The sequence below is a fragment of the Perissodus microlepis genome, chromosome 15, assembly GCF_051167445.1.
Source record: "Perissodus microlepis isolate ML-2025 ecotype Zambia chromosome 15, ASM5116744v1, whole genome shotgun sequence".
Classification (NCBI taxonomy): Eukaryota; Metazoa; Chordata; class Actinopteri; order Cichliformes; family Cichlidae; genus Perissodus; species Perissodus microlepis.
Genome location: NC_140475.1, coordinates 25,449,377 through 25,463,065, shown reverse-complemented (window position 1 = coordinate 25,463,065; position 13,689 = coordinate 25,449,377). Strand labels below are relative to the sequence as shown.

At 44.9% G+C, this 13,689-nt stretch overlaps 2 protein-coding genes across 3 annotated transcripts in view; one reads left to right on the top strand and one right to left on the bottom strand.

Annotated features, from left to right (window-relative positions):
* Nucleotides 1-551, bottom strand: part of cep43 (centrosomal protein 43) — a 28,292-nt gene extending 27,741 nt beyond the window's left edge. Inside the window, exon 1 of one of the 2 annotated variants that reach the window (XM_084952658.1) lies at nt 368-551. In XM_084952658.1, the coding sequence (XP_084808784.1) occupies nt 368-451 (84 nt within the window). In that variant the 5' untranslated portion in view covers nt 452-551. The remainder of the gene's footprint in view (nt 1-367) is intronic. The other variant, XM_084952659.1, reaches the window with a different exon arrangement.
* An 830-nt stretch (nt 552-1,381) lies between these two features.
* On the top strand, nt 1,382-12,737 carry mboat2b (membrane bound O-acyltransferase domain containing 2b). The gene is made up of 13 exons (XM_084952656.1): nt 1,382-1,635; nt 3,501-3,646; nt 4,276-4,353; nt 4,779-4,874; nt 4,959-5,014; nt 5,089-5,143; nt 9,448-9,631; nt 9,831-10,023; nt 10,199-10,302; nt 10,383-10,447; nt 10,538-10,670; nt 10,819-10,970; nt 11,227-12,737. Exons 1-13 carry the CDS (start codon nt 1,546-1,548, stop codon nt 11,396-11,398), a joined length of 1,524 nt encoding a protein of 507 aa, XP_084808782.1. The 5' UTR covers nt 1,382-1,545; the 3' UTR covers nt 11,399-12,737.
* The last annotated feature ends 952 nt before the right edge of the window (nt 12,738-13,689 follow it).

The window sequence follows — 13,689 nt, the reverse complement described above, 5'->3', positions numbered from 1 at the left end:
GGGCGTGAAAGGAAATAAAAAAGGAAAACCATTTTCATTTGTTCTGTGAGGTTTCTTCTTCCTGGCTGTGAGCTTTGAGGTTCTATGCTGAGCCACAGTTACACGTTATTAGTAATAAAATGTCTCATCTACTCTCGCGGATGTTTAAACCGGTTTCAAAGGTTAGATCCTGCTTGATCGACAACAGCAGCAGCAGAGCTCACACAGCTGCCGAACCTCTACACTCAGTCAGAACTTCATCTCTCCTCTCAGGTTAAATAAAATAAACCTGAAACAGTCTCTGAGCAGCCGGTTAGCAGTCGTTAGCTGCGAGTAGCTGTAGCCTATCCCGCCGTCAGGGCGTCTCACTTTAAACGTGACCTTTCACCTTCAGCTTGTTCAGAGCTCCGCTGTTCTCAAGATTCTGGATCAGCAGGTCCCGCAGTTCCGTGTCGTCCTCGGCTGCTGACATTTTTCTGTCTGAAGCTTAAGGTGCTAACGTAGCTAACTGCTGCTGCCAGGACAACACGCCAAAACAACCTGACGTAACTTCCGCCCTTTCTTCTTCTGTTGCTCTTTAGCCGATCTGTACGCAGTTCAGCCTGAATGCCATCTGCTGGCTTGCAGTCGGAACTACAGCTGGATAATTTACCTGTTTAATAACTGCAGTCGTTGCACGTCTGCTACAAAAAGCTTCAGAGAGGCCGAAAAATAAAACAGAAGACTCATAAGATTCACAGTGAGTAAAAATACTGCACTGTACTGCACAGAATACTGCATACAAAAGGGTTACCAGAAATGACCAAAAAGCACCAATGAACGCCACAGTAAATCATTCCTACGTGTGGCCATCTCTCCTCCTTCTAATACAATGTAAACACTACAATAGTTACATCCTTTTGGCACACACTCTTTCTTACTCTGTAATGTTTCTGTCAATTTGTTAATATTTATTTATAATCACATATGTCAACCCTGAATATTTATTACTTGGTGACTTGTATTGTATATATTATGCTATTTCTCATATCTTAACATACTGTATTGATAAATAGTCTAGTTTGTTTTTGTTAATGCTACTGTACTGACACAACTGTAACCCATATAATTTCCCTAGGGATTAATAAAGTATTCTGATTCTGATCAAATCAGGAATGGCTCTCATATACAGTAAAACACCTTCAGTCCCTCAGTTTTGAGTGCGACCGACAGACTTTTTTTTAATGAATGAATTTATTAATTAATGAATTTATTAGTTATTGATTTCCTGTTTTGCCAGTTTTATCCTTGAAGACTTAAACGATTTAAAAAAGACTTTGCCTTCAGATGCGGTGAGCTGTGTGTGTGTGTTCTTTAGCCAGATGCCAACAGATGTTTCTGAGACTGATCTGAAGAGAAAGCAGCAGGAGGAGGAGGCAGACGGAGGGGAAGAGGAGGAGGAGCAGAAAGCAGAGAAGCACGCGCAGACGCACGGGCACGGACCTCCGGTGGATCACGGAGCCTCCGCCGCCTCTGCGCAGCTGCAGCCGGTATCAGAAGCAGTACGGTCGGCCTAACATCGGAACTATGGCCGACGACGGAGCTCCATCCACGGCCTGCACAGGCTCCAGCCTTCTGCAGCCGCTCAGCGAGCTCACCGACCTGCCGCTGGACCAGGTAAGAGCCGCCGGAGCCCGGACCTCGGCGGCCGCCGCTCCGGAGGTCCGACACGGGGGTACAAAGAGAGGCGAGGACGGGGAAGGGAGGAGGGCTTTGTCCGTAAAAGTAAAGGGCGGAGGCCTCGTGCAGACTCCTGCAGCTGTGATGGAGGAGAGGCTTCATGCTGCTCATTCACGTAAGGAGGAGGAGGAAGGGGATGTAGCTGTGCGGACTGTTCCTATTGTGATGATGATGAAGGGGGAAGGCATGTCGGTGGTGGTGGGGGGAGGGGAGGGGAGGTGATCTGTCACCCGTGATGCTCCTGAGGCTCCACCTTTCCTCTTAGGTTTCGTCTGCGCTGGGGTCAGGTGTGGAGCTTCTCTGACGCAGGTGTGGCTCAGGTGATAACCAGGCACAGCCATGACCTCCACGTCAGCTCCTGATTGGTCATTCCTCAGTCCAGAGCTCAGAGGGGGTGGAACAGCTACTCATTCAGCAGATGGTAGCTCAGAGTGTGGTTGTGTGGACCTTCACCATGTGATCCTGGTGAGCTGCTGCACACACCTACCCTCTGACTGGCTGACAGCCAGGCCTCTGGAGCCGGTTCAGGTGACCAGCTGCCTCAGTTTACTAGTTTTACAGGGAAGTACTGATGATACCAGTATCTCCTGTGGGCTCATGTCATTGTGTGTGAGTCTTCAGAGAAAAATCCTGTTTCTACACCACACAGCAAGTTTCACGCCTCTGAGTGGAGGCTCTGGTGTCACTTCCCTCCGAGGCAGGAAATGGGCACTGCCAGAGGCGCTCCGAGAAGGAGGCCGGGGGGTGCGACCCTCACCAAGGTCGCTCCATCTCAAACAGCACATTTCATCTTCTGCTCGACCGTCTCTGATTTTCATAAATATTTATGGTCCATAGTGTGAACACACGGCCGCTGTAACCTTTAAACAGTTTGTAGATACTCTAACAGTACAACAGAGAGTACTACAGAGAACTGTTTGAAAACTGCTGCATCAGCAAACTTTCAGGCCTTTTTCACACATTCAAACATGAAAATCTCAAACCTGTAAAAGATCAAAGCCAGAGATCTCGCTGCTCCTTATTCCCATCGTCCTGACTCAGATGTGTACTTTGGGACAGGCACAGTAAAACCTGCCTGAGTATCATTTAGGTAGCTTCGAGGCGTCTTGTAACGTCTTATATTTCAGGACACTCTGATAAAAACTTCAGACTGTAAGAAAATACCTCGTGACGGTGACTCAGTGATGAGTACTTCGACTTCACAGTGTTGCAAAAAATCACAAGAGAACTTTGAAAGTCAAATTCTGAGTTTTCAAGTACAAAGAGACACAAAGTACTGCAGGTGGTGATATCATTGCTCTGTTTACAAACACACACAATACCACACACAATACTACAAAAACTGACAGCACTATTGATACTCTGACATTACTACAGATATTAGTCAGATAGTACTCTGATGTTATTTTCTTAGTATTCTGGTATTAGTCTGTAGTAGACGGTGACTGGACAATAACATGGCTGTTACTGTGCTAATGATGATGAAGATCCTCCTCCTCCTCCTCGCCTTGCAGGAGGAGCTGCTTGGAGAAAAGGGCAGCCATTTTGTGCTTGTGTTGGTTCTGAAAGAGTCATGTGACACCTCTCTCACACCCAGGAGGGGGCGGTGGCGCTCAGGTTTGGTCCCCTCAGCAGCAGGCAGGCAGGATTAGCCAATGAGCATGCAGCTCTGTGAAGGTGTTAGAGAAGGTGAGGGGTCAGCCTGAGGGAGGCGGAGCAGTCTAACGGTGGGCGGGTCTGCCCTCTCTCACCTGGATGTACTGAAGCACCAATGCCGTGCTGTCTGTTTGCTTCACCTGCAGGTGAACTTCGTAGCGTGCCAGCTCTGCGCTCTGATCTCCGCCTTCTGGTTTCGTCTCTTCCTCCATCCCAGTAAGACCAGTCCCATCATCCGGCACGTGGTGGCCACACTGCTGGGACTCTATTTTGCCATGTTCTGCTTCGGCTGGTAAGACCAACTACGACTCAGGATCAATAAAACTGAGCTCTCCAAAGTCTGACTTATCCTAAAATTGAACCAATCAGAGCTCTGATAGAGGTCACACCTGTGTCGCTCATCTCACCTGTAAAGGAAAAATTACACAATAATGACTTGTCAGGAGCAGAAAACATCAGATGTGACTGGACTAAATAAGAACCCGCTGTTAGAGCAGCTTTGCATGACTCACAGTCATAATAATCCTTCTTTCATTTTCTCAGAATCAATCAGAATCAGAATCAGAATGCTTTATTGATCCATGGGGGAAATTATTTTTTGTTACAGTGCTCCATTATAAATCGCCGTCTGAAAACAACTTTTAGCTCCTCCCCCTTTAAGAAAGCTTTCTTCTGATTCGCTCTGTGTGTCAGATGACCCTAAAACAAACTCTCTATGACATCATCCAGATCCCAGAGGGAAAAATGCTGTGACTGACTGAGTGTTGAGGGCAGCCTGAGCGTTGGCTCACAGAGATTACTGTTTGTACATCAAGCTCATTATGTTTAATGTGAGCATCCGTCACAGGAGCAGCAGACACATCACGTGTTCTGGTCAGCTGGTGTCTGGAGATGACGCTCTGTGTTCTCCTTGTTTTACAGGTATGCTCTCCACTTCCTGGTTCAGAGCGGACTCACCTACGGCATCATGATCCTCACCGGAGTTGAACACATGCACAAGTGAGCGTCACACACGACATGCATTAAAACGCTGCTAACAAGCCATTAACGAGCTCAGGGTTAATTAGGAAACTTTTTATCACCTTTGATGTCAGGAGAGCAGCTCACGGTCGGACCTCTGTTATATCCAGCTCTGTGAACATTAGGTCATGAATACTGGCACAAAAGGACTTCCACAGATTCTGATGTTGTAAAAGTAACAATGTGCTCCTTTCAGCCAAACAAACATGACTGCATCAGGTGTTCTGTCCTCAAAAGGATGCAAACTTCAGACTGGTGAAGGTCTTAAACCCGTGGAGCTTCACATGAGCTACAGCCAGAAACCTGAGTGAGCCAGATCATCACAGAGGTCCTCAGTCCTCAGTGAGGCCGTCAGGACCGCCGACCCCAAGTTGAATAACAGCCTGTTCTCTGTGTTTTTCCAGGTACTGCCTAGTGGTGGCACTCACATACCTGAGTCTGTGTCAGATCACTCGAGTGTACGTCTTTGACTACGGCATGTACACCGCCGATTTCACAGGGTAACGCCTCCGCTCTGTGGCCCATTCACTCCTAAACGCCTCCCCATGTCCAGGCTCTAATCTCTGCCTCTGCCCTCTCTGCAGCCCCATGATGGTCATCACTCAGAAGATCACCAGTCTGGCGTTTGAGATCCATGACGGTGAGCTGCACTCTCAGACGGGCTGTTTTCCGTAAATCCTGCAGGTTTTACTGTCCACTCTGTGTTTCTGACAGGAATGGCTCGGAAGGAGGAACATCTGACGGCGGGACAGAAGATTCTGGCAATAAGGTTTGTTCATGGTAGAAACACTATTTACTGGAGCAGAAATCACCGTGTTTAGGCAGGAGGGTGGAGCTTAAGACAAAATCCATGCCTCCATGGTAGACACTTGTCAATCAAAGGTATCTTCGCCCTAATACTTCTCCCTAAAAGTGATGCAACTTCCAGCTGTACTTCTGTTCATGCAAAACAGGTTTAGTATGAAAAAATAGCTTCACCTAAACTAAAAACAAAAAATACTCGGCTGAGTCACTTTTACTGGATCAGTCCTTCAAAACTCATGACATAGCGGAACCCTTTGAATGGTCTTCTTCCTGCTCTTAGTAGATCTTTGCATGAACAATCCTCATTCTGTGGCCTTCATTTTTCATCACGTTATCGGCAGTGTTGGAGTTCAAAATTGTTGATTCTGCTCGTCTGGACGTTTCGTCACTCATCCAGGTGACTTCTTCAGTCTCAGCTGACTGCATGTTTCCTCAACCTTACAAACAGTACATTTACACAATAACTGAAATTAGCCACTAAATGAACAATCGGCTGTGAGGTCAGTTCCTTGATCATTAATCAATCAATGGTAGGCAGCTCTGAACAGCACATCCAGAACACCTTGGATTTTATTGAGAAGGTGAGAGATGTCATTATGGAGGCAGATGAAACAATGGTCTCATACAATGTTACATCTCTCTTCACTTGTGTTCCAGTCACTGAAGCGTTGGAGGTAGTTCGTAAGACATTACAGGATGACCCCAACAATTAGCAACAGGACCACTCTCAGCATTGACCAAGTGTGTTTACTTTTGGAACTGTGTCTTAATTCCACCTATTTCACATACAAGGGTCAGTACTACAGTCAGAAACATGGGTGTGCCATGATTTCCCCAGTTTCACCCACTGTGGCCAACGTGTACATGGAAGAAGTGGAAAAGAGGGCTCTTTTATCCTACTATGGAACACCACCAAGCCATTGGTTCAGGTATGTGGATGACACCTGGGTGAAAATCAAATCTCAGCACGGGACGTACCACAATTCATGGATCACATTAACTCGATGGACCAACACATCAAATTCACAAGGGAGGTAGGGCTGCCATGATTAGTCGACTAGTCACGATTACGTCGACTATCAAAATCGTTGCCGAGTAATGTAATAGTCGACGCATCATTTGAAGCTTTTTAAGATCCTGCAAGACACAGGAATAAGTAGTAGGATTTAAGAGTGTAATAATGGACTGAAACAGAAGATGGCAGCAATGCATCTACAAGGATGCCAGCTGCCGTTAAACGCCAAAGAAGAAGAAGAAGCAGTCTCCGGTATCATAGCTGTGTCCAGATTCAGGGACTACATATCTTCGGAAGCCGCATTTGTAGGCCGATTACGTGACAGCGACGCAACGAAGGCTGTCACAATTTGAAGACTCCTCCAAATGCGATCTTAAGCACTTTGGCAAAATTACGTATCATCTGTTTTATAATGTCTAATAAGCCTCATAATAAGCACAGTCACTACATGACTGAAACACAAGCTTAATCTCTCTATCAATAAAAATAGTATACACGTATGCTTGAATAAAAACAAACAGGTGATATAGAACACTTTTGTTTTTATTTTAGCATACACTCAAAAATTACAATAGACAGCTGCACTTTTGTAGGCCGAGTACGTAAAGGTGACGCGACAAAGGCTGTCCCAATTCAAAGACTCCTCCAAATGCCGTCGACAAATGCGTCCTGCTTTTCCCCAGATTTGAAGGATGGGTCAGGTGTATCCTTCGTGGCCCAACCTATCTCAGAAGTCACAGTGTGGCCCAGCCAATTTCCAGTTTCCAACAATGGTGGCAGCTACTTAGTTTTAATATCACTCTTATTGCTCCTTCTGGGTCACAAAATAAATTTTTAAGATATTTTCAGAGAATGTAGCTGTGTGAACTTCAAATATCTGCTCAATTTATCAAGACATCGCATATTTGCAAAAATGCTCAGACATTTTCAGAGACGTCTGTTTCCCACTAGCCTGATAGGTGACCAGGAGGTCAAGGCTCACTAGAGCCGGCGAGAACAGCGAACTCCCGGCACATCGTTTTCAAACCCCCCACAGTCTTTCGCTACTCAGGTTAAACCGGGTCCCCCGACACAAACAGAGTAATGCAGTGTGTGCTGTTAAGTGCCAGAAGGACTGCCATTATACATCAGGGTAGCTAAACAACTTCTGGCTAAGTGGATGGCACAGCACACAAGAACTAACTTGTCAGGCCAGGACTCCACAGTCTATTCACACCTACAGGCCAGTGGACACTCTTTCAATGATGAGGATGTAAACATCCTGGACAGTTAGGAGCGCTGGTTGAGTCAAGGAGGCCATTTACGTGAAAAGGGAAAGACCATCTCTTAATCAAGAAGGGGGCCTAAGGGTACATCTTTCGCCATCTTAGTGGTCATGACAATTTGCATATTAATGATCATAAACCAACCTCACAGCAAATTGTTCAATCAGTGGGCTGGTTTCAATTATTGCGCAAATCTACTGTTTATAAGATTAGGGAAACCTGCAGTCAACTGAGACTGAAGAAGTTGCCTGGATAAATGACGAAATGTTTCCCCCACTAAAAACGTTACATCCAGATGAACAGAATCAACCTTTTGGGATTTACTTATCTGGGTGATTTAGCATGCATCAAGACAGTGTTAGAGTTGTTACTCAAAAAAGTAATCTATTGCACATTACTTGTTACTTATATTAAAAGTAGTGTTGTATGTTACTTAATTACTCACTGAAGAAAGTAATTTCTTACACAACCTGTTACATTACCTCCATGTCACTCCAACCTGAAGCACAGTCTGATAATTATCAATGAACAGTGTACACCTGAAGCTACAGTCGCACACTGACACAGATCTCTGTGCTAATGAGGACACACACACTCTTGAAGTTTGAACAAAAGCAAAGTTAAAACCAGCCAAACAGACTTCAGAGCAGTTGTCATGGTGATTCTGCTTTAGAAACATGAACAGGTAGAACTGCCTTTGTTAACCTGTTGAAGTTCAGGGTCTGGCTGCTAGACTGGGGTCTGCATATACTCCACTCTTTCATCACTCTTAAGTTCTTGGCTAGCTTAGCATTAGCATGCTGTCTGTGCAGATGTTAGCTAAATATCAGACATGATAAATGGATATGTACTTTTAGAGAGCTTTTCTAACTGAGGTTTTTACTACAAGTCTCACTATGCCAATCACATTAGCTCTTTGTACTGTGTTCTGGTTCTCCTTTACTGTCCCCCCTTCATTGGCTCCATTAAAAATCCAGAATTTAAATCCTGCTCCTCACATTCAAGGTCTTGAATAATCAGGCCCCATCTTATCTTAATGACCTTATAGTATCATATCGTTAGAGCACTTCACTCTCACACTGCAGGCTTACTTGTTGTTCCTAGAGTATTTAAAAGTAGAATGGGAGGGAGAGACTTCAGTTTTCAGGCCCCTCTTCTGTGGAACCAGCTTCCAGTTTGGATTTAGGAGACAGACAATATCTGTACTTTTAGGATTAGCCTTCAAACTTTCCTTTTTGCTAAAGCATATAGTTCGGGCTGGATCAGGTGACCCTGAATCCTCCCTTAGTTATGCTGCAATAGGTGAAGGTAGCTGGGGAATTCCCATGATGCACTGGGTGTTTCTTCTTAACTCACGTCACTCATGTGTTCATACACCTCTCGCATTAAATCATTGGTTCAATAAAAAGAGATTAGTACAAGAAACTGAACATTATTTATTGACATACAGAATTTAATGAAGCCATTTTGCAAGTACTCTGATGGCCCACCACAGCAGAACAGAATCCCAGCAGTGATAGAAATTAGGGCGTGTGAAAACAGATCTTTTATATCAAACTTAAGGTTCATTTATTATTAATCTCTGGCTCTCTTCCACTGTGTGTCTTTTGTCCTGTCTTCCTCCCCTCACCCAAACCAGTCACAGCAGATGGCCGCCCCTCTCTGAGCCTGGTTCTGCTGGAGGTTTCTTCCTGTTAAAATTTAGTTTTTCCTTCCCACTTCCCACCAGTGCTTGCTCATAGGGGCTCATGTGATTGTTGGGGTTTTCTCTGTTTTCTTTGTATTCTTGTAGGGTCTAAGTTACTGTAAAAAGCACCTTGAGGCAACTGTAGTTGTAATTTGGCGCTGTATAGATAAAACTGAATTGAAAATTGAATAGTTCTCCATGCCTTCTTTCGGAGCACGGCTGTTTCCATAGCATACAACATTCACAGGAGTCGCCAATAGAAAGCATTGTGGTAAAATGGTCTTAACCCTCTATTTATTTAGGAGAATGCCCAGTCTGCTGGAGTACTTCAGCTACAACTGTAACTTCATGGGGATTCTGGCTGGCCCCACCTGTTCCTACAACGACTACATCGGCTTCATCGAGGGAGACCCTCGACGCTGCAGAGACTACAAGGATGAAAGGAAGTCCAGCAGCAAGCTGAGGCACAGTGAGCCCTCCCCAAACGTAGGTCGCATGCCTAAGGTATACCTGTATTTACAGTATGAGCAGTCGCCCCCGCTTGACATTAAACAGAAAGCAGGTTTAAGACATTTACCTTTGAGACGTTTAAACTGAGGAGCGTAATCCATTTCTTCTTTTGTTCATGATTGCTGACTGAATTTAAGACATACTGAACCTGAATGAATACTCTGTTTCTCCACAGATGGAGGTCGTACGTAAGGTCACCACCTCCTTTTTCTGCCTGCTGGTGTTTCTGTCAGTGTGTAAAGTTTTCCCAGTGGAGCGAAACATCGACGACGACTTCATTGCCAACACACCTTTCTATGCTCAAGTGGTTTACCTGTACCTGTCCATGCTGACTACCAGACCCAAGTACTACTTCGTCTGGACGCTTGGTGGGTGGCTGAAATCTGCTCTGTGCAAATAAACCTTCATGTGCTGCTGTAGAGAAATTGGATTAAAATCAAAATCTAACCGATCATTTGTGCTGAAATGAAATTGTTGGGTTCACTGTTAGCACAAACACACTGTTCATACCTAAATTTCTGACCAGTCTCATCTGTGCTACAGCTGACGCCATCAACAACGCCGCCGGTTTTGGCTTCAATGGTTACGACAGCGACGGCTCTGCTCGCTGGGACCTCATCTCCAATCTGAGGATCCTGAAGATTGAGGTCAGGACCGTCACAGACCTGGACAAGTTTACTAAAATGGTTTGATAACATCAGTCTAATGGATCTCTGTCTGCTTCCAGTTTGCCACCAGCTTCAAAGTTTTCCTGGACAACTGGAACATTCAGACAGCACACTGGCTCAAAAGGTCACACTCAGTTACCTGATCTGGAATCTGTACCTGGCATGTGTAAAAATGACTGTTTGTGACCTCTGACCCCTTATCTCTGATTGACAGGGTGTGTTATGAGCGATGTCCCTACCATCCGACAGCAGCCACCTTCATCCTGTCAGCCATGTGGCACGGAGCCTATCCAGGATATTACCTCACCTTCCTCACAGGGATCGTCATCACGCTGGCAGCCAGAGCGGTGAGCCGCTGTTAGCTATTAGCCGCTAGCTGTTAGCCATTATCTGTTAGCAGTTAGCTGTTATCTGTTAACTGATGTTGCTGCTAAGCCTTTGAAATGAGACCTGTGTCCATTTTAGCAGTCATCCATGTTAACTTCTCATCCTCAGGTCAGACACAACGTTCGACCATACTTCCTGCACTCCTCCGTACACAAACTGGTCTATGATGTCATCACGTGGGCAGCCACTCAGATTGCCATCTGCTACACGGTGATACCTTTTATCCTGCTGTCTGTGGGTCCATCCATGAAGTTCTACAGGTCAGTAAGTCAGAAAGGGTTGACCAAAGTTTAATCAAGATTCAATCCAGGTTTAATGCATGTTTAACACAGCTTTAACCCAGGTTTAAATCAGGTTTTACCAAGGTTTAATATAAGTTATTCCAGGTTTAACCCAGATATATTTCAGGTTTACTGCTGGTGCAGCCCAGGTTTAAACCTTGTTTAACCCAGGTTTAATTCATGTGTAACTTTGACTGCTCATAGCAGCATTTCTGAATTTTCGTCTTCTCTGCAGTTCCTGGTACTTTAGCCTCCACATCGGCTGCATTCTGGTTGCATTCGTGCTGCCCGTCAAACGGAGGAATCTCCCTCTCAAAGACCAGCAGAAGAGCCCAGTGCAGGAATCGCTTCAGCGCCACCTAGAGGCTACAGACAGGACCTGCAGCCAGAAGGAGAAAACCACATGAGACAGAGGACAGAGAGCGATGATGTGACATCATGCATTACATGGACGTGTACAGAAAGTGGGCAGACGGAGCTTCCTGCTGGCTGGGTACAGAAACATGATGACGATTACTTGGAGTCATAGGGGGGGTATGGAAACAGGCCCCGTGTTGTCTTCAAAAGGATTCGTGACTGCTCAGATTCAGACAGATGTGTGGTGATGGAGGATTCATGTGTATAAATACATACAGTGTAAGTTGACATGGAGCTGCTGTGTGGGAACCGAGCTGCCCCAAACTCATGATCACCTGTGTAGTGTTTCTTTGTGGTTAAACACCTGCTGACTGTTCATCTGCAAGGAAGAAGAACAAAGGAGGGACGGGAAGAGTGGCTGGATGAGTGAAGCATGCACGAATGGAAGTCAGGCAGGTTAAACCACAGCATGACAGTGTTCACAGGGGCCGATAAAGGTCCACTCAGCAGCCTTACCCGTTTGGGTTTTTGCAGGTGTTACCTGGAGAGGGTGGCATCACGTTTACATTAGCAGATGTCTGAATCAGGTGATTTATGTCATTTCATTCCAAGCAGTCAGGTGTTTGCAGATTTAGCTCGAAGATTAAATGAACTGAAAGATCAGTAAGGGTCATGTGATCATCTTTCACGTTAAAGGAGAACCATTGAGCTAACCTGCAGCTCTACTCAGCTGTATTACCCTCCTATGATTCAAAAATAATTAAAAAAAAACAACAACTTTTTTTAACTCTGGCTTCTCAGCTCAATAAACACTTTTAGCTCCTCTCTCTTTAAAGTCATCCTTCTTTAAAATCTTACTTCCATCTGATTGGCCAGCTTCTGAAAACCCGCTGAGGGACAGCACTCTGTACCTGTGAGCTGTGCTGCCCACAGGAGATGACCACATAAAGAAATCTAATGTAATGACAAAAATATAGAACAGCGTTGAAGCTGAGTGCTAAGAGCAGGCTTGAGACTAGATTACTTTGCGTTGGGTTACTTTAGATTACTCTGGATTACGTTCACATGCTAGTGTTATTACTTTGACCTTGGGCCATGTTTCGTATGAACACATGCTAATATTATGTAAGAAAATAAAGAAAGTGCTTCGGGTTGGGTTCATCGTGGTTCTGTAGTCTGGTCTTCGGATCTAGGAGGACGTCCCGACAGGAAGTGCTATGCGTTTACTGCTGTGTGTTTTTGTAAACTGAGGAAAACACATTTCTGTTTCCTGTTGCCATATTTGTATCGTCAGTGTTGTTCCTAGTGGAGATGTTCTGGGACACAGACACCTCTCTGTGGGCTTCATGGTTTTGTAAATGTGAAATAAAGCTGATTTTTGACACCTGACCAGGTGAACATGTGTGATTGTTGCTGGGATGGGTGGAAGTTTGAGTCTGCACTTTAAACTTTGGCAGGCTGATAGGAATCAAACTAGAGAACAACTCTGTTAATAATTCCTCAAATATCAGGTCATAAAGTCGCTGGGTGGTGTTTGTGGTTCAGAGATTTCACCAGCACAGCATTAAACCCACAAACATGCACACACAAACACTTTATTTAAAGCTATCACTCAGTGGAATTCTATCAAATACACCAGATGTTCTGCTATCCTCACACACGCCGGCCTTTCAGCCTGAGCTTGCATTTTCCTGCTTCTTCCTTAATTCTGAGTTAACCAAATGTTCCACTGCACTAACTTTGGCTTTTGTACAGGAGGTGCAGTCTGTTACAGTATGTATAACCTCAGTAAGTATCTGGGTGCTTTACATAGTACAGTCATGATTGAAGGACAAACAGTCATAATAATGAATTGCACAGCCTGACATGCTCAAAATGTTAAACACTGAGAGAATCACACTGAGATAAATGTGATTATGAGGAAAAGGTAAGGTTTATAGTGAGGCTGGACTCTGAGGAAGGAGAGAAGGACTTGTAGAGGCAGAGAGACCGAGCTGAAAAGGATGTGCAGCAGGTGAGAGTGACTCCCTCCCATGTGGAGGAGTTACTAACTATCCTCAACCAGCTTATAAAAGATGTGAGAACATCTTATTTTGCTGATTTGATTAACGACAAACACAATCCAAGGTTATTGTTTGACGCCATCAGCAGACTCGTCAGTCTGTTGTTCACGTCCTGTTCTTCGACTTTAAACCGGTTTCATCGACAGATCTTCTCAATATAGTCTCACACATGGACGCTGTCATCCTGCCCAGCGGACATTATCCCTCCTAAATTCATCAAAGGCGTTATGCCTCATCTCCCTCAGATTCTTTCTATTATGAATCAATCCTTTTTATCT